This window comes from Muntiacus reevesi, chromosome 10 (genome assembly GCF_963930625.1).
Source record: "Muntiacus reevesi chromosome 10, mMunRee1.1, whole genome shotgun sequence".
Classification (NCBI taxonomy): Eukaryota; Metazoa; Chordata; class Mammalia; order Artiodactyla; family Cervidae; genus Muntiacus; species Muntiacus reevesi.
Window position 1 is genome coordinate 66,675,412 of NC_089258.1, and position 19,938 is coordinate 66,695,349.

The window sequence follows — 19,938 nt, forward strand, 5'->3', positions numbered from 1 at the left end:
ATAGTTGCTGGAGAACTTGTTTAGGGCTCTGGATTTAGCTTGTCACTTTATCTATCCATATATCATCTATAAATGAACTAGGTTAACAAAAGTCATTTCCCACGCCTTTCTTACTCCTTGCAAAAATTCATTGAAAATTCAGTGAAGCCTTGAGAATTTGATTCGTTTGCCTTTGTTTCCTTATTCTGTCTCTTGCCTCTTCCTGCCAGAGGACCTCCCTTTGGCATTTCTAACATCCATTTTCCATATAAAAACTGAATTGGGATCTTTTAAACAAGTCTCAGTATAGCCTTTTTGTAAAAGTAAAAAATTGGCAAAATTCCATACTTGTATCCTTCAAAAGGAGAAGAGCCAAAAATGATGGTAATTTTTCCCTTCTGAAATAATCCCTGCTGACAACTGAGCACCATTATGTTGATAACTTGCCCACTGATTTCAGCTGCGTTCAAGAAGGTTAGTGGTTTTGCATTTACCTGATAAAATTTGGGACTACTTTAGTAGGCATTCTGGTTAATAGTGTTAAATATATATATTTATATAGAGAGTTTATTTGTTCATTGTATTTTATTAGTTTCCAGAATGAATGCCTTCATTCTCATTTAAGAAATACATCAAAGATTCTTAAATTAGAGGGGAAAAGGTCAAATAACAGAACAAAAGAATGACCTAAAAAGACCTCATACATTTTTTAAAGTGAGATAATGCTTTACTTAATGCTCAAGACTGTCTGTGAAGAAAATTAATTATATACTTGCATTTACTTTTAGATTAAACATGGTCATTCAGATAATCTATGGAGTTCATTGAAATGCATGGTTTAAGCTTGGGGTTGTATGAAAGTGGTATTTGAGACAAATGGCTCATGTAACCATTTGGCTCTCTCTTTACATGATCACCGTATTATCTGAAATGTGTGTAATAGTTGTAGTTGTGATATTATTTAAGAAATTGTATCCTTGCTTTGTACCGTTCCCTGGTAACAGATTTCAGAGGCAGGCCCAAATTGGAGATAAAGATTTGTGGAGTCCTTCTCACTTCTCTTTCTCTGATGAAACTAGATGTTAAGTATAATAATTGCAGTCTCAGGGCTTTAAAAAATTGTTTAGTTGTTCAGTTATTTAAATCTGCTAATTCTGTTTTTTTTAATGGAGTGGGTGTTAGACTTTTCATCTGTAAACAGAATCTGGGATTAAGAATGTCACTTTATTGTGAGTTGCTTGATAGTCTGCCCTCAGGTATGACAGTCCAAATAAGACATTAAGAAATGCCACAGTGTGTCCAAATATTTTTATTTTGTGTCAAGCCTGAAATTTTCTATATTTGCTGTGGTTATAAATAATCATGGTTAGAGATAGAGAGTGTATATTTTATTTTGCCTTTGGGGCACCATTTTGAGTGTTGATCTTTTGAAAGAATTTACTTGAATGTAAGGATGGAGGGAACAAGAGCAAGAAGTATTCTAGTGGGTATCCTGAAGTGAAATCCTGGTGTCTTGGTGTTCTTGCAGAGTTGCGGTTGCATGTTGATGGGATTAGGACAAGGGCATTGGTCATTGGAGGAAGGTATTTAGGACAATCGCCTAGATTCCCTCATTAGAAGTCACATAAAGGAAAGAAAGCTTGAGTTACAGTTCTGGTGTGATCTTGTCTTGTACTTGTGTAGAATGATATGGCAGAAATTAAATGCTTGGCTTTAGAATTAAGTATGAATTCTCTTTTACCACAAAGAGCTTAATTGCATTGAGCCTCAACTTCACATTCATAAGGCGGGCATCAGACCTGCTGCCCTGGGTTGTTATGGAAGTTAACTGAGGTAATAAAGCAGGTGAAGCCTCAGCAAGTGCTTGTTCCCTTCGGCTCTCTTTCTCCCTTGGGTGGCGGCATAAGATGTCCTCAGAGGTCATTTTTGTATTCTGACCATCGGTAAAACTTTAATGAGAGATACGTGGCCCTTTGTTGACGTCACTGAACTCATTTATGTCTTTTGTTTCAGATTCATTGTAACTGTGTAAACTTGAATTATGATTTGATGAAACTTGAAATTTTTTTAAAATTGCAATTTTGGTCTTTTAATTTAGCAGAGACATTGCAGATAGGATAATAGAAAATTTTTGTAACTTAAACCTTTCCCCGAAAATACTTCAGTAGCAGTTGTATGATGTTCTAGTGATTTGCTGTGACTGAATAAAAAGTCTGTGAAAGCTTGACAGTTGTAAAAAAGTGTGAACAATGATAATTTTTTAAAGGCAAATTAATTATGAGGAAGTAGTTCTTCAAGCTATTAGAGGGCATCATAATCGACTGTTTCTGAAAATTGCAACCCCCTCGGAATGAGAGAAGGGAAAGAGCAAAGGAAAAACTCGGATAAAATAAAAAGGCTTTCCTTTCCTCCTGAATGTGGGCTAAAGAAGCTAAGGTGGGAAAAGTGTGACTGAGTACTGTCGTTAAGAGTATCACTCATAGGATAATTTATTGAATCTAATACAAAATAAGTTGCATTAAAAATTATTTCCCAAAGAGTGAAAACTTAACAGTTATGTTCTTTTCCTCCTTCAGATTGAAAGTACAACAGTGTATTGAAGTTCCAGTCATTTGAATTCTTAGAGACATAGGAAAGTAATAAAGTTGTGATATTATTGAAGAAACTGAAATTCAAAGCAGAATCAGAATATCACAACATCGGCTCAACCCTGTGTTCTTTGTGGAAAATATTTTAAAACGTGTGACTTTAAACCTTGTGTCTAGTAGCACTAATACTGAATTGGTCTTAATATTTTATACTAATGAGGAATTTCCTTGGAAATACTAGTAAGTCCTTGAGGCCTTACTCGGCCCTTGACAATTTAGGGATGCATTCAGAAAACCATGTATCTGAAACTTCTCTTAGAGACAGACTGGAAAGCAGCTCATGCATGTGGTTGCTGTCCCTAGAACTGTAAGCCTTCTGTCACCCTGTTATAAACTTGAGGGCTTCCCAGGTGGCGCAGTGGTAAAGAATCCACCTGCCAATGCAGGCGGGACACACAGGTTCAGTCCCTGGTGGTCTGCGGTTTAGGGGTGCTCAAAGAGCTGGACACGACTGAGCACCCGTGTTATAAACTTATTTGGTCAGACTGAAATGTCTGCTTTGACCCTTAATTAATTTCTTATCTAGCTGAATCTAGTCAAGTATTAGAAAAAGTAAACGTCTCCTAAGTACAAGCAAGCATAAAACCATACTTGGGCACAGATTCATTGTTCCTAGGGCTATTACCAGTTTGCCTTTATTTTAATCAACTTGTTTTTTTTTTTTTTTTTTTTTTAGCACCTTCTGTGTTTGTGGTTCTGTTTTTGAAAGCAGATGAAAAACTGATTGAAGGGACAGGGTTTTTATTGAGTTCCTATTATGTACTAAGAACCAAGCTAGGTTTATATATATATATATATATATTGCTGTCATAATTGAGACTATATATAAGGTTTATAATTGAGACTGTATATAGTCTTATATAAACCTTATATAGAGTCTCAATTATGGCAGCAATCCTGGTGGAAGGTAGTGTTTTATGAAAGAGGAAATTGAAATTGACAGAGGTGAAGTTATTTGCCTCAGGCCAGACAGTTGCTAAGTAGAGAGCAGTCTTCTTAAACCCAAATTCGTCTGACTCATACACAGGACTTTCTTTTAGACTTGATTCTCTAGGGTTTCCAGGTAGAAAGGAGATATGCTTTGTCATAATCACTCATATTTATTCTACTACCTGCTTTATCTTAAAATAAATTGTAGTTTGTGTAAGAAGATAAGACTGATTTCCCACATGTATTGGGGCCTGCCTTAACTTATTGCAAAAAGGATATAATTGAATTGGATATTAAAATCTGCTGTATACACATACAGAATAATATTTACCTCAGTTACTCCAGATGTAACGGGCTTCTTCAAAAATTCTTAGTTTTTTCTATTTATAGGAGGACTGGGTTATAGGAGCAAAATTTAATTGGATGATTCTTTTATTAAAACATTTCATGCCAGAATTTTATCCTAAAGAACTACTCTCTAATGTAAATTTGGTAACATTTTATTTTCTTGAATTAGTTTCCTAATGTCTTTGAAAAATTCTTAGATGCACATGTGGACTGTAAGTTAGTCACTGTTCTAAGAGTGCCTCAAATATTTGTTTTGTCCTCCTAATAACTCCATGAGTAGATACTGTTACTATCTCCTGATTTACAGATGAGGAAATGGAAGCGCAGAGAGGTGACGTTGCTTCCGGGGGTCCTAGAACTAGGAGATGGTGGACCTGGGATTCCAACCCATTCAGTCTGATTCCAGAGGACCAGTCTGAACTGTGGTGATTTGCCACTAGTAAGTGAAGCAGCCTTAGGAGAGAATTTGATTTTTTGAACTTAATTTTACCTCAGTGAACTATCTGCCTTTATGTGGCTCATTAAATAGAAACCTATTTTTAATCCATTTAGTCCTATGTACCTCACCAGGAAAAAATTAGAATGCACTTTTTTATAAGTTCAAAGACACATAAGGGCAGATAATTCATTGAGGTAAAATTAGGTAATATATCACAAATATGTGGACAGAATTCTGAATTTTTGGTGACTTTTATATCAAAGGCAAAGACAAAAGGTGGTATGGTTAAAAATCTGGACTTTTATACAATAGGAAATTACTTCTTGACAGTTTTACTCAAGACTTATTCTCCAGTCTCAGCATTATCACAGTTTCTAAGTTAATGTATTTATTTTATATTGGTCTTGTTAATGCTACTGCCATATTTAATGTTATTCAGTTGATAAGAACTACCTGATTTTTATTTCTCCATTGGTAACAAATTAATTACTCAAACAGCAACTTTAAGAGAAGTATTGTTTTGGTGAATATACTTACACAGTGTGCATAAAGATCGTTTTTTCTGAGGAGAAATATCTCTCTCATTTCCCTGTCATTATAAACATAATATATATTTGTGATAATTGGGGCTTCCCAGGTGGTACTAGTGGTAAAGAACCCTCCTGCCAGTGCAGGAGATGTAAGAGACACAGGTTCGATCCCTGGGTCAAAAAGATCCCCTGGAGAAGGGAATAGCAACCTACTCCAGTGTTCTTGCCTGGAGAATCCCATGGGCACAGGAGCCTGGCAGGCTACCGTCCATAGCGTCACGAAGAGTTGGACACGACTGAAGTGACTTAGCACTGCATGGCATTGTAATAAACATTGAAACACTGTAGAAATATGTAAAATAGAGACATATTTTTGTAAGCCTACTCATTTACCATGTATTCTATATAATACTTTAAAATTAAGATCTCTTATTGCTGTAGATGTCCATTGAGATCCGCCCAAGTATTCTAGAACTAATAATGCCTCTTTCTCCATCATCATTGTTTTTATTGCCTCTACCTCTTCTCTGGAAAAACTTTTGAAGTCCAGAACAGGATTTTGAGGCAAGCTGGAGCAAATTCTCTCTAATGAGAATTTGGAATTAAGATTCAGATAGCATAAGTATATGTATTGTCTGTATCTGAGCGTGATGGCGACAGAGCCAAGAGACAGGGATCGGCAGCAACAGGATAAATTTGGGGACATGTTTCTGCCTTTGCTTTTGATGAGATACCTCTCTTTAATAAATTTTCATGTTGCTTAAGCCAGTTAAAGTATTTTTTCTCCCTTGTAATAAATAAACCTCTCTATTAATATGAAGTCAGTACCCAAAAAATATTTTCATAGGTCACACAGCATCTTAAAATTAGAAGAATCCTTAGAAGTCACTTTTATATTTACCATTTGCTACTATTTACTATTACTTTTTGAAAAGTTATTTATGAGTTACTATTTTACTAATTTACTATTTGCTTCTTTCTTATTAAGTTATTAAACCACAAAAATCTTCCTTCAAATGAAATCTAATTCGGTAACCCAATATGTAAAAGCGTGGAGAGGAGAGAAGCCTAGACCTTCATGTATTCCACCTCACACAAGTGCATGTGTATAAGGGGATTGGCTGTGGGCCCGGAAGACCCTCAGGAGCAGTGGTTTCAGCCAGGAATAGTTTTGCCCATTGAGGAGATGTTTAGCATTGTCTTGAGATGGTTTTGGTTGTCAGAGTGGGGGAATGCTGTTGACATCTAGCGGGTAGAGGTCAGGGGTGCTGTTAAATGTCTTAAAGTGCCCAGGGCTACACCCTATTGTTCATGTTGCATGACAGTCCAGGGCCAAAGCCAGGGCCTGACTGATTTGATCAGAAAAGATGCCACAAGCCACTTCTAGATTTGGATGGTTTGTTACATACATAGATTGTGAAAAGAAGAATCATCGAAGTGTGCCAGCTCCTTGTGGTCTTTGTACCATGCGCTGCTGAAGATGACGCTGAGAGAAAAGGGCCAGATGATGGCACAGGCGCTGTGGGATGCTCTACTGCTGAAGAGCCCGCAGAAGGGCGAGGAAGAGCCCCTACCCTACCTCATCAGTTGCTTCAGTTTACAGCTGAAATGGTAGATTCACATATCCAAGGTGTTCAAAACAGATTAAACATTTTCCAATAGTCGAATCATGCTTCAGTTTTAAGATTTAATTACAATTAAATATAATCAATAATTCAGATCATCAGTCTCACTAGCCACAATTCAAAGACTCAATACTTGCATTTGGTGAGTGGCTACTGTACTAGACGGTGTAACTCTAGGACCCTGGAAAATTACTAATCATCTTAATTTGTGGCTAACCAGACCAAATGAAGACCACGCAACCATGGCTTCAAAGCTTTTCCCCAGCTTGCTTGGTTCTCTGTACATTATACTAGAATGCGCTCGGTTGCTCAGTGATGTCTGACTTTTTGTGGCCCCATGGGCTGTAATCTGCCAGGTTCCTCTGTCCATGGAGTTGTCCAGGCAAGAATACTGGAGTGAGTTGGCATTTCCTACTACAGTATACTAGAATACCTGCTCTTAAATCTCATGTTAGAAGAGCTTTATTAGTAAAGTCAATTTAAGCCATTATATTTAAGCATTATATTTGAGGTTCTCAGAGGTTTCTCCAAAGGATATTAATTAAGATGAAAGAAGCTTATTTCACCCAGTGAATGTCACTACTCATTCAGTGAAAAGTAGCCACTCAGCATCACACACACACAAAAATCAAGATGAGTCTCGCTTATGTTGAAACTAACTGATTAGCATGAGTGTGTTGACAGGGAATAGAATTGATCACTCTGAGTCCCAAATTTAATTTGGTATTTAGAACCAGTATTTATCACCAATGAATGTTAAAATTTGAAGAATTTAAGTGTTTAGTTTTTTTGGAGGTAAGAACTCTGTTGGGAAAAAGATAGATCAAAATGAAAATTTTGTAAATGAAAATAAATATTTATATCAAAGAAAGAGTCTTCTTGGATTTGGCTAATCAGACCTTACATATCTTGGTTCCAGAATAGTTTTGTAGAAAAACTTTGAATGTATTTAAAGCTATTAACATTTATTTTGAAATAACTTACCTACATTAAATTTATGCTAAGAATAGAAATATAGTGTTTTTACAGTTGCAAAAATATAATTTTTTGCTAATACATGAAGAAACAGATTTATAATTAAATCATTGCTTAACACTTGCTATACAGTATAACATATACTGTAGTTGGGTTTCCCAGGTGCTGCAGTGATAAAGGATCTGCTTGCTAACACAGGAACACAGGGGACACAGGTTCGATCCCTGGGTCAGGAAGATCCCTTGGAGAAGGGAATGGCAACCCGTTCCAGCATTCTTGTCTGGAGAAGATTATGGACAGGTGAGCCTGGTGGGCTCCAGGCCATGGGGTCGCGAAGAGTCGGACACAGCTGAGCCACTGAGTATGTGCTATAGTTAGGGTAGTTTCGCAAATGGTTGATATTTACCTCTGGTGTGTTGTACTATTACTCTATTAACGTATTGACTTGTCTTGAATTATCAGCTGTTTTTTATAGTAGTTATTCCTCATTTATATGTGTAATATTTTTTTCTGTATCATTGACTTTATCCTGTTTGAGCTTCTTGAACCTGTAAATTGCTGTCTTTTTTTTTTTTTTTTTGTCTTATTAATTTATGGGAAACTCTTAGGCATTATTTCTTCAAACGTGTATGTGTTTCTTTTTCTTTTAAGGCTGATTACAACTGATTAGACATTCTCACTCCATTTTTTGTCCATGATAATTTCTCTTTGTAGCATTCTTAGAAGTATCTATTGACATATTCTTGAGGTCAGTAAATTTCTCTTCAGGTGTTTCTAATCTATGGTGAGACCCCTCTTTGAGCTTTTAAAAAAATCAACTTTATTGAATTCTAACATAAAATTAGTTTGGTATAATGAAATAAAATGCATCCATTTTAAGTAAGTGTATTGATGAGTTTTGACAAATGTATAGGCCCATGTAATCACTACTGTAATTTTATGGAACATTTTTATCACTCTAAGAAGTTCTCTGGTATCTATTTGCAGTCAGTTTTCTCTTCCCCCTCTGTCATCCCTAGAGAACAATTGATCTGTTTTCTGTCACAGTAGATTAGCTTTCTATTCTAGAAATAGGTTCTTTGCTTAGTATGGCTTCTTTTGCTGATCATGTTATAGAGATTTCATCCCTCCAGTATGTTGTTGTTGCTTAGTCCCTAAGTCATATCCAACTCTTTGTGACCCCATGAATTGTAGCACTCCAGGCTTCCCTGTTCTTCACCATCATGTCCAATGAGTCGGTGATGCCATCCAACAATCTCATCCCCTGTTGCCCTCTTCTCCTCCTGTCCTCATTCTTTCCCACCATTAGGGTCTTTTCCAATGAATTGGCTTTTCCTGTGTGGCCAAAGTTTTGGAGCTTCAGCATCAATCCTTCCAATGAATATTCAGGGTTGATTTCCTTTAGGATTGGCTGGTTTGATCTCCTTACTGCCCAAGGAGCTCTAAAGAGTCCTCTAGCAGCACAATTCAAAAGCATCAGTTCTTCGGCATCAGCCTTCTTTATGGTCCAACTCTCACATCTGTACATGACTACTGGAAAAACCATAGCTTTGACTATACAGACCTTTGGTGGCAAAGTGTAAGTCAATAGTTTATTTCTTTTAATTGCTAAGTAGAGTTTTTTTGTATGGATATGCTAAAATTTGCTTATCCTTTCACCTGTTGATGAATATTGAGGTGTTTTTTCATTTTTTTGCTGTTCTAAATAAACATGCAGTATTCATGTGCAAATCTTTTGTATGGCCATATTTCTTTTCCTCTTGGATAAATATCTAAAAGTAGGATGTTAGCATGTAACAGTAGTGTATATTTACCTTTGTAAGTAATTGCCAAATTGATTTCTGAGTAGTTAAGTGCCACTTTATATGCCCACCAGCAATGTGTAAGAGTCCCAGTTTAGTATATTCTCACTAATACTTAATACCATTAATAATAAAAGATGGATTACTGCCCCATCTTTACATTTGCATTTTTCTTTTGAATGATGATGTTGAGCATCTCTTCACATACTAGCAGTTTGTGTATCTTTTTGTCTTATGCATTGAAGGTTACAGCTAGTTAAAATTTGGTTCCATGGTATTTTGCTTTAAAATTTAAAATTTTTTATTTGCTGAAAAATCAAACTTAATGCTTTGTATGATTTAATTTTAGAAACTCAGTCAAATGAGTATCTCTGTACTCTTAAGAGAGTAAGATGATATTGAAATACTTGTAAAACATTTCAACATGAACATAGCTTCTTTTAAAATTAAATATCTGTTCATCGTGATGAATAGTTTTAGATCCTTAATGTAGCTCTAAAATTCACATAACAAGGAATTTGCCATCGTTTAATAGGTGAATTTCTGTCATTAAAAGTGAAAACTATACAAATGGTTTTTCATAATTTACCTAAAAGCCTTGCTGCATTTTTAGCTTGGAAAATTCATATTGCTTCTATTTCTTCCATCTTCTTAAATCAGTTATTAATGCCTGTACTTAAATATAATTTACCATTATAGCATTTCATATTTTTTCTAGGAATTTGATGAGACTTTTTTGCATATGTATAAAAATATTTCTTTTTGTTTGGAAGAATTAAAATGGTGTGAATATTTAAAGTTTTGAGGAATTAAGTGAGTTCATTTCTATCTTTGCTTCATTGGTCACCGGCTGAAGGCATGCTTTCTGAATCTGGTTTACTATAGTTGAACATTTGCCCCAGAAATAGGAAAATCACATGTCCTTTCTGCCATAGCTCTTTTGAGAATGTCATTTTGAATATTGGGATCTTACCTTAGTTTTAACTCCCTGTTATTATGTATGCTAGCTGCTATATTTTCTCCACTCTTCTAATTTCCAAAGGAGATAAATGAATTTGAGATGTACAGCTAGTCATTTGGGATTTGAGGTTTGATAATGCCCTAATTGGTTAAAGATATTGTAAAGAGGTTTTGAATGTCTCCAGTAGTCTCAGATTTACATACTGAATATCATTCAGATCTTAGTTTCCTGGTTTTCCTTCAAACCTTATTTTGTGTATTGATTGTGTATTTGGGGGACTTTCTTCAGACATATGTGCTACTTTTGAAGAAGAATCTATTACAAAATAAATTTCTTATTGTATTATTTATCTGTAGTCATATTTTATTATTCCTTTTGGTAGCAAAGAACTTTGAAAGCAAATTTTGAAGCCTTTAGCATTGAGAGTCCTACTTGTCACCACTTGAAGTACAGACTGACATTCTTAAAAGGCATGGTTGTTATCTTTGCCCTGTGTGTGTACTCGTCTTCTGGTATTAGAAAATAGTGCCACACAAATCTTCATGGAGAATAATGTGAAACAGAAATTTGACTTGAGCAACTGCTTGAGAAGTTGACTTTTTTGTATGTACCCTACAACTTTCATTGATCTATAGTCTCAACTTTTAGTTTTGTTTTTGTTAGTGTTAGGATAAATAAATCTTCCTTTTTTCTTTGACTTAAAGCAAGAGAGGAAAAAGGTCTATTTGAGGCAATTCTTTTTTAAGATTTTAGATATTAATGCTTAGACTGTAAATCTAAAAACATCATCAGGGATTTGATACCATTCTGAACAAAGGAAGTGTTAGTCCCTCGTTAGTGTCCAACTCTTTGCAACCCCATGAACTGTAATCCCCCAGGCTCCTCTGTCCATGGAATTCTCCAGGCAAGAATACTGGAGTAGGTAGGTAGCTATTCCCTTCTCCTGGGAATCTTCCCTAAGCTAGGGATCGAACCTGAGTCTTCTGCATTGCAGGTGGATTCTTTACCGTCTGAGCCACCAGGGAAGCCCTAAGACCATTCTGGATACCTAGAAGTCATCTCTCTAGGGCTTCCCCGGTGGCTCAGACGGTAAAGAGTCCGTCTGCAATGCGGTAGACCTGGGTCGATCCCTGAGTTGGGAACATCCCCTGGACGAGGGCATGGCAACCCACTCCAGTATTCCTGCCTGGGAATCCCATGAACAGAGGAGCCTATGAGGGTCCATGGGGTCACACAAAGTTGGACACGACTGAGTGACTAAGGACCGCACAATCCAGCTCCTTCACTCTTTAGACCTGGATAATGGTCTAAGTTGTGCTCCTCAAGCTGTGGTTAGGGACCAGTTTTTTCCTTCCTCAATGAATGGCAGGCCAATAATTTTTTAAACTACAATAAAGACAAAGTACTGGAAAAAGTAATTTTTACATGACATACACAGTTTTAAATGCGTCTTACTTTTTGTGATTATTTCAATGTCGATTACGGAGAATTCTGGGACTAGAACAGTCCATAGACCTCACTTGGTCTGTCCCTGCCCACACTTTATCTGTTACTGCCCAAAGTCAAGGTTGGCAAACATAACTATGGGCCATGATCATCAGGGGCTTCCCTGGTGGCTTAGAGGGTAAAGCATCTGCCTGCAATGCGGGAGACTCAGGTTCGATCCCTGGGTCGGAAAGATCCCCTGGAGAAGGAATGGCAACCCACTCCAGTACTCTTACCTGGAAAATCCCACGGACGGAGGAGACTGGTCGGCTATAGTCCATGGGGTCACAAAGAGTCAGACACGACTGAGCTACAACACGTTTAAGCTAAGAATTGTTTTTACATTTTAAGTGATTTCTTAAAATTTTTCACCATAATAGTAAATTTCCTTATACATGAAAATTATATAAAACTCAAATTTTAATGAAGTTTTATTGGAATAGAGCCACACACATCCTATACGTATTGTCTGTGACTGCTTCTCCTGTATAATGATGGAGTTGAGGCAAGGCTGAGTAGTTGGGACAGAGACCATATGGTCTATAAAGCATAATATATTTTCTCTCTGGGCCTTAACAGAAAAAGTTAAAATCTGAAGGTTTGGCTCTAGGACAAAGCATAGAATTAGTAGTTAGTGCTAGAGTTGAGAGTACAAATAAATTTTAAAATGTGCTTTAAATATTATTACTAGCTGATACGTATTATCAGTCTCTGTGCTTAGTACTTTTGCTGCCGTTTTCTGTTTTCATTTAATCTCCTCAGTGCTGTCCTTTTCTAAAAACTTAGGTAAGTTTAGATCTTTTCTGTCCAGTTATAGATACCTTTATTGTTCCTAAAGCTCTTAACTCTGCTCAGTATTGTGAGTTTTTTACCCATATCTGGTCAGTTTAAATGGTTTGATATTTGAATTTTGTTATCAGCATGTGGCTTGGGAAACCCAGCTTCTTCCCTGTTGCTACGTAACTCTGCAGTGATATTTCTGTGTGTTCAAGTCCAGTGAATGAAATGCATATGACTCAAAAATGTTAAGAAAACAGATATTTCTAGTGAAGAGATTAATACTTTAAAAGTGAGCTAAAACAAAACTGCAGCTAAACTGGAAGGACAGATTTCTGTTGCAGATAGCAAAGATATAACAGCTAAGGTTGAGGCTTTAGGTGACTTTTGGAGGATCAATAGGCTTTCAGTGTTTTGCCTCTGCCACTCATTAAACTGCAGAGTCAAAGCTCCCATCATACTGTCGTCAAGGCTTGTTAAACTAACATATTTCTTTACTTCTTGTTTAAAGCAGGTTCTTAAGTTCTCAAAGTATGCAATACAAAAAAAACTGAGCTTTTCATGGTAGCTGTTATTTCTTTGTTTTCCTACCCTTTGCATGTGATCATTCAACAACTAAAGATAGAGCAATAACTGTCATCTTTACATTTGATACATGAGCCTACTTCATGATATAGACCCATTACAAGTCAAATCTTCATGTTGGGATTTCTTGGAATAAAAAATTACATAATTGCAGTGAAAGCTTATTCATTATATGATGAAAGAATAATTGCAGTTTGATATTATGATGTTTGATATTATGGTACTTGCTATTTTGTTCTACTTAGCTCTTGTCACTTTATAAATATATGGAAATGAATTATGTTCATTGCTTACAATCAAGAATGAAATATTATAGACACTCTTGACAAAATCTCACTGCATCTTTTCAAGCCATGGCTAGTTGTTATTGCTCCAGATCTCAAAGTACCCAAGGTTTAGTGCAAGAGATGCTGGTGTACGTTGTCCTAGCATCTGCCTCCCAAATCTAGATAAGGCTGTTCCTTTGTACCTTACAGTAAAGCCATTGACTATGTGGCTTGTGCATTAAAGCGAATGGAAAAGGCTTATAAACAGCAGGATCTATTACTTAGTAATATATGAGGATTGCATTCCCAATATTCCACAAGACTGTATGTACTTTAGCATGAGACTATTAATGAATGAAAATCTGGGACACACAACAGTCATTATATAATGTCTTTAACCATTTATCTGAATTGAATATTTCTACTTTGTTTTCAATTTATCCTATAAAATGTTGGTAAATGGTAGTAACTCCTATTCTCTCCGGGAGTACACAAAATCTTGTGTTAAATTTGAACTGTTAGAATAACTTGTGATTGACCATCCCTATACACACACATACCAGATGTATTTGAAATCTTTTGAATTAATAAACAGTGATTCTTTCTTTTGGAAGCCTACACTTCTCAAAATTCTCTGTAGCTACTTTTTACCCATAATAACATGTGTAACATTCATTCCTCAGCATATATTATAGTGATCGAATTTCTGATTCTAAAAATTTTTGACGGCCAGAATTATTGTGGAAGGCAGTTGTTTTCTGCAGCTTGGCTGCAGGGAACCTGAGTTGCATGCATTGCTGTGTCTGGTGAACTTCCTGGAAGCCAGCCAGTGTGTTCTGGTGAGTTTCCACGTATGTAAGCGGTGAGCGCTAAAACGCTTACCCAGTGTTACAAGCCGTTCTGAGGCGAGGAAGCGGTGGGAAGTTCAGCAGTGAAGCAGCAGCAGCAACAAGCAGCCAGTGTAGGAAAGACAGGGCAGCTCACTGCGAGCGGATTTCCCAGCGCGAGGCAGCCAGCACACAGCTCCCATCCTGCCGCCCGAAGGAGGCAGACCCAAACTGTCTGTGGCAAGATTTCTCTAGTTTCATGTTTATGATGTTCAGTCACGTGATAATACTGTACCACAAGTTGCCAACTTCGCTGTACTCTAGAGAGGAGCCTTTGCTGCAGTGCTTTTTTTCCTCCTTTCTTGCTTTTTCCTCCTTTGCTTTTTTTTCTTGAAAGAGAAAAAAAAAATTGTGCAATGTATGTTTATGCCTACACCATGCCGAGGCGACACTTACCAGTAAATAATCTTTGTATCCCCGAGGTAAGATACTGTTTCTGCTTTCCCTGCACAGTGCTGCTGCAGCACGGAGCTGATCCAAACATTCGGAACACCGATGGGAAGTCAGCCCTGGACCTGGCAGATCCTTCAGCCAAAGCTGTCCTTACAGGTAAGGAGACAGAGCTGCCCAATTATCCTATCTACTAGCTATTAGATCTGTCAGCTTGCTTGTATAAAACCTTTATGCTCTGAATTTTATTTTTTTTCCTAGTCATAAAAGCTCAAGAAGTATATATGCCATTACCTCTACTTTATTATTTATTTGTTATATTAACTGTTAACCTTAATTGTTATACTGTCACAGCAGAAGCAATAGGATTGCTTATTCTGCTTAGAATTTCTGAGAATTACAGCATGAAATGAGAACATAATTATTCATATTTTAGACTTTCTTTTTTTATGGTTTAGATCCTCATTTCCTGTACTTCATCTTCTCAGTTTATTCTTGTGGAGACCTTCACTATGGAGCAAGCAAGGGCATTTGTGTTACTTTATAAAAGTAGTTTTGATCAGAAAAACAACCTGCTGCCTCATTGCTGAGGTCAATAGTTAAATAAAATATGGTGCTGCTCCTCCCTTGCCACTCTCTTTATATTTTTTATCATTATCTTCTCCCCATGATATCTAAGTAAGTACTTTTTAACTGAGGCCATGCATTGCCTTTTTACTTCAGATAATAAAAATTTGGGCTTAAGTATTGGTTTTATTAAGGCAGATGTCAAGAACAGCAAAGAAGAAATGCTGGAATAGAGAGGCTCTCAATAACAACATAGGAAATAATGCTATGAGTGATGTGATATTGAGCATCCATTTTCATTGATCTTCATTTGCAAAATGCTGTGTTGGGTCTATTTTTGTTTTTATTCTTAGCGTCTGAGTTCTGCTGCCTTTGCCTTTTACTTAACTGACCTTTGTAATTTGGAGCCTCTTAGTCACTGCAGTGCTAACAGCATTGTTTTAGGTTGCATGAAAGTAAATGACTTTTAGCTTCCTTTTAAATTTGTCCAAACTTGAGAAAAATAAATGTTGTATTCACTTTTAAATTTAGAGTCCATTTTTAACAAAGTCCCTGACATAAATGAAAAATATCTATATACAGAAAGATTTAAAAATATGTGGACTTTTGCTTAACTACTCTGCATAGAAAGACAACTTCCCTCAGTGTTAAAATTAATATAATCTCTGCTAAATCTGAGTTATCTGATTTATCTAAATTAATAAAAGGTTAGGTGATTCGGTTGCTGAATCAAGGTAGCATACACTAGAGGGATGAAGCTATTTTAAACCAGAGTAGATAAGAAAAAATTTAAATGTAATTATGAAGTTTTAAATAATGAAATGAAAGTCTCTAGCCTCAGGTCTGCTGTTTAGGTTCCACAGCCTTTCAGTTTTTCCATTTAACAAAGCCCTGGGCAACAGTGGCAGCCTTGAAGTGGTCTCCGACCAAAGGAGAAATGGCACTCACAGCAAGTGAGGGGTGTTATAAAAGCTGGCCAAGGCGGTCTCCGCCTGTGTCCTCCCCCTGACCTTTCCTTCTCTTCGGCCCTCAGCACCTGCCTTGTCCGTGTGTCAGATCGTTCATTTGTTCATTTACTGCAGCGCTGCTTAGATCCGCTTTCACTTTTTTTAAAAGACAAAGTTTGGATATGTTATTAACAACAAGAAGCTATCTTCTAATTAGAAATGAATTTCATGGGAGATTATATTGCCTGTTGTTAGTTTGGGAAAGAAATTTGGCAGAATAACTCATAGACCCCAAAGATTCCCTGGAGGGCCAATACCATGTCTGTTAAACTTCACTTGAAAAGCATCTAGCCTGTATTTTGCTTAGTAGGAAAGTATTAAATTCTTCTTGGTCGTAATACTGAGCTCATTAATTGTTTTTTTCAAGAATATGCTCTCTTGGAAATGATATACAACTTTTCAGGTATGATTTATAAGAAAAACATTCTAGTGGAAAATGTTTGTGGAAAATATACGCTAATGATATTTACACATTTGTGTTATATAATGCAATGAAATATATTCTAAAATGTGTTTCTGCCCATGCAGGTTCTCTTCTAAGCAGTTCTTTCTGATGGAATTATGGTGGAAGTAATATTTCCAATGTTAAATTTAAAAGATTGAGCACTGATAAAAAGAGAACCTTTTGAAAGGAAAGCCTTAATTTAGAGTTATTAGAGATTATTCTGGATGATGTGTCATTATTTTTATGCCAGATATAGTTGTAGTACCATTACTTACCTTGAGGGTGAAGTTTCTGTTCTTAATTTTTTTCCTCTTTGGGAATTTAATTGCCAAAGATGACTTTCCAGTATTTTTTATTTTACTGTTTTTGTGCATTAGCTAAAATTGAGTATAGGTATATGTATAATTTTTAAAAGAAATTATCAAAGTGAAAATCCCTTTTACTGAATATTTTAAATATGTAAATGACTAATACCCTCTTCTGTATAAAGAATGCATGGGTTTTTGCAGAGCTGTATAAAACAACAACATATTTCTGGTTTTACACCTAAGGGACCCCAGCATATAGCCATCTGCTTTGGCTAGTCATTTAGGCATTTTTAAGAGAATAATTAATTGGAAAGACTCATTAAACTCTTTATTGAATTATTATGTTAAGTGACTGATATGCTTAGAAGAGATCTTGAGGGGTTTTTGTTTTTTGTTTATAAGTCTGAAGTTCTGGGCAGTCAACTGAAGGACTTGGAGATGGTTTTGTTTGGGTTTTTTTTGTTTTTTAGGAAACAAGGATAGGAAAACTTTAAACAAGCCTGTGTAAATTTCATTGAGGGGCAGTTTCAGTGTATTAAGAAGATGAATTTTTAAAAACTTATTTATTTTGACCTTTGTTCCTAGGTATATAAATATATTCATTTAGAAATTGGGGGAAATAGGAAAATTACAAAAAAGAAAAAAATTGCTCATTATTCTGCCACCTAGAGAGAACATTTTGGTATATTTTATTTATAATCTTTTTTTCTTAGCACGCACACCCCACATTCTTCTTTCTCTTTAATGAAATCAGCCTTATACATTATATATTGCTTAATAATCTTTTTTAAAAATTGAGTTATATGAATATTCCCAGAAGGTGCTAAGTATTCTTCTGCAACATGAATTTATAAAGAACTTCATGGTATCCTTTTATGGATACATTTTAGTTTTTTTAGCTAATCCTCTAGTGTTTACCATTTAGGTAGGTTGGTTTTCATCCTTTATTCTTTCTTATGAATTTAGAGTTATTTTATCAGTTCCACTGGCATTATCTTCTTTACCATATTCAGTTTTAGCATCCATACACATCTCGATTTCTGAATGAAATAGAGAATTTGGTGAATGAGAGACTTCCTTTTTAAAGGACTGTGCTGTATATGGTATTATTTTGAGAGAGCTACATGTAAATTGAAGGTGGGTGATAAAGGGAGTATTCATTGAAGAGGATAAAGATGTAGGAGCGTTGGTTAACCATGTAAAGGGGATTCTGTGGGGCAGAATGGGAAGTTGGGTCATAACAAGAAGTGACAGCAGATTGAGGCTGAGAGTTTGGGAAAGGCTAGATGGCCGAAGGAGAGTTATGGCTGGCAGAACCAAGGATGACAGGGATGTGGCAGTGAGTTTAGGTGATCACGGGGTTGCCAAGGTAATTTGTCCCAGAAGTTTCCTAGTAGATTTAGGGGTAGGGAAATAAGGAAGAGGGATATATTGCACCAGGGTGTCTCAAGAATAAACTTTAATCTGGATTTGTTGCACTTCTGAGGCGATTCTAATCTATGATTGATGGGCTTGCTTTTGACTCCCTTTTTAGAAGAAATCAACTGTGGCTCAGTCTAAAGGCAACATTGAGGGGTCTTAATGTTTAGCTTGCTGAGCCTGGTGTGCTAAATCAACAAAGTTTATCTGGAATCCTATCTCTTTTTTGTGTTGTTGTTACTCTACTCCACTGCTTCCTCCTGCTTTTCAGATAAAATGAAAACCTTCAGCATGATCAGTGAATACTTAAAATGATCTGAACCCTGTAGGTTTGATTGCTAGGTTTTAGTTAAGTAAAAATTTAGGATTCCTTTCTTTTTCTCACATTTCAAAACCAGCCTATCTGTAGTTCAGGTCTACTATACTTTCAAATCCTCAAGCCAACCATTTCTTACTAGCTTCCCTGCCCTAGTCTTAGTACATGCTTTTCATCATCTTTCTTTCCTGACAGCAGTAGCTTCATAATGGGTCTCACTGCATCCACTACAGCTGGAGTGAGTTTTCTAAAGGATCAATCAGTGCTGTGATTAGAAACTTCATTAATGTATTCTCATTACCACTGAATAAAATCAAGACTCTAACCATAGCCTTCCATGGTCTGACCCCTGCCTTGCACATCTCTGATCTTGTATTCTTCTGTGTTCTCCCTTGAGCTCTCTGCTTCAGCTGCAGCGGGATGCTTGCTGTTGCTCAACCGATGAAGCCCATTTTGGTGTCTGGACCAACACAAGCTCTTTACTAAAACTGGAACAACTGGCCCAGAGCTTCACATGGGTCATCAGTCAGATCTCCACTCAGATGTTTACTGCTCAGAGAAGGCTTCTTGTCCTTCAATCCTGTTAGCTTACTTTAGTTCCCTTATGGATTTATTATTGTATTTTCTTTACAGTGTCTGAAATTGCATTGGTTTGTTGTCATTATTTTTTTGCCCCAATAGAATGAAAGCTTCACAAGAATTCGGGCTTTTGTCTGTCTTGCTGACTCCATTGTGCCCAGGACTTGGATGAGCATGTGAAACTATTGAATAAACAAGTATATCTAGGGTCTGATTATTAAATGTTCTGCTTCTTAAAAATTATTTTGAGTTGCTAATAGTCATGTACACCTCTTAAAACATAATGCATTAAAGTTTTTTCTGTTTTTTTAATCAGTATATACCTGATGGATAAGATATGTACTGAGCCTTTTATCAATAGAATTCTTGGATAGCTCCTTTGATTGAGAATATTTCAGTTCTGGAAAAATCAAACTTCCTGCAGCTGTCACATCAGAATTCCAGATATCAAGGCACGGCCTCATTTTTACTCTTCCTTGGTTGTTGTTCTGTTAATTGACTGTTTTGCACATCACCTGTACTATGGTGTAGCCTATCACCTTTCATTTGTAGTACATTTTTACTATGTCTCCCATGATTGAAGACAAGAGTTACCTGATTAAAATTGCCTGCAAGATTTATCATTGTATTATTATAAAAAGTTAATTATTTGGATAATAATTAATAAAAA

At 36.2% G+C, this 19,938-nt stretch overlaps 1 protein-coding gene across 1 annotated transcript in view; it reads left to right on the forward strand.

Moving 5' to 3' along the window:
- TNKS (tankyrase) overlaps nucleotides 1-19,938 on the forward strand; it is a 154,260-nt gene that overhangs the window by 25,035 nt on the left and 109,287 nt on the right. Inside the window, exon 3 of the mRNA XM_065946583.1 lies at nucleotides 14,691-14,786. Coding sequence (XP_065802655.1) covers nucleotides 14,691-14,786 — 96 coding nt within the window. The remainder of the gene's footprint in view (nucleotides 1-14,690; nucleotides 14,787-19,938) is intronic.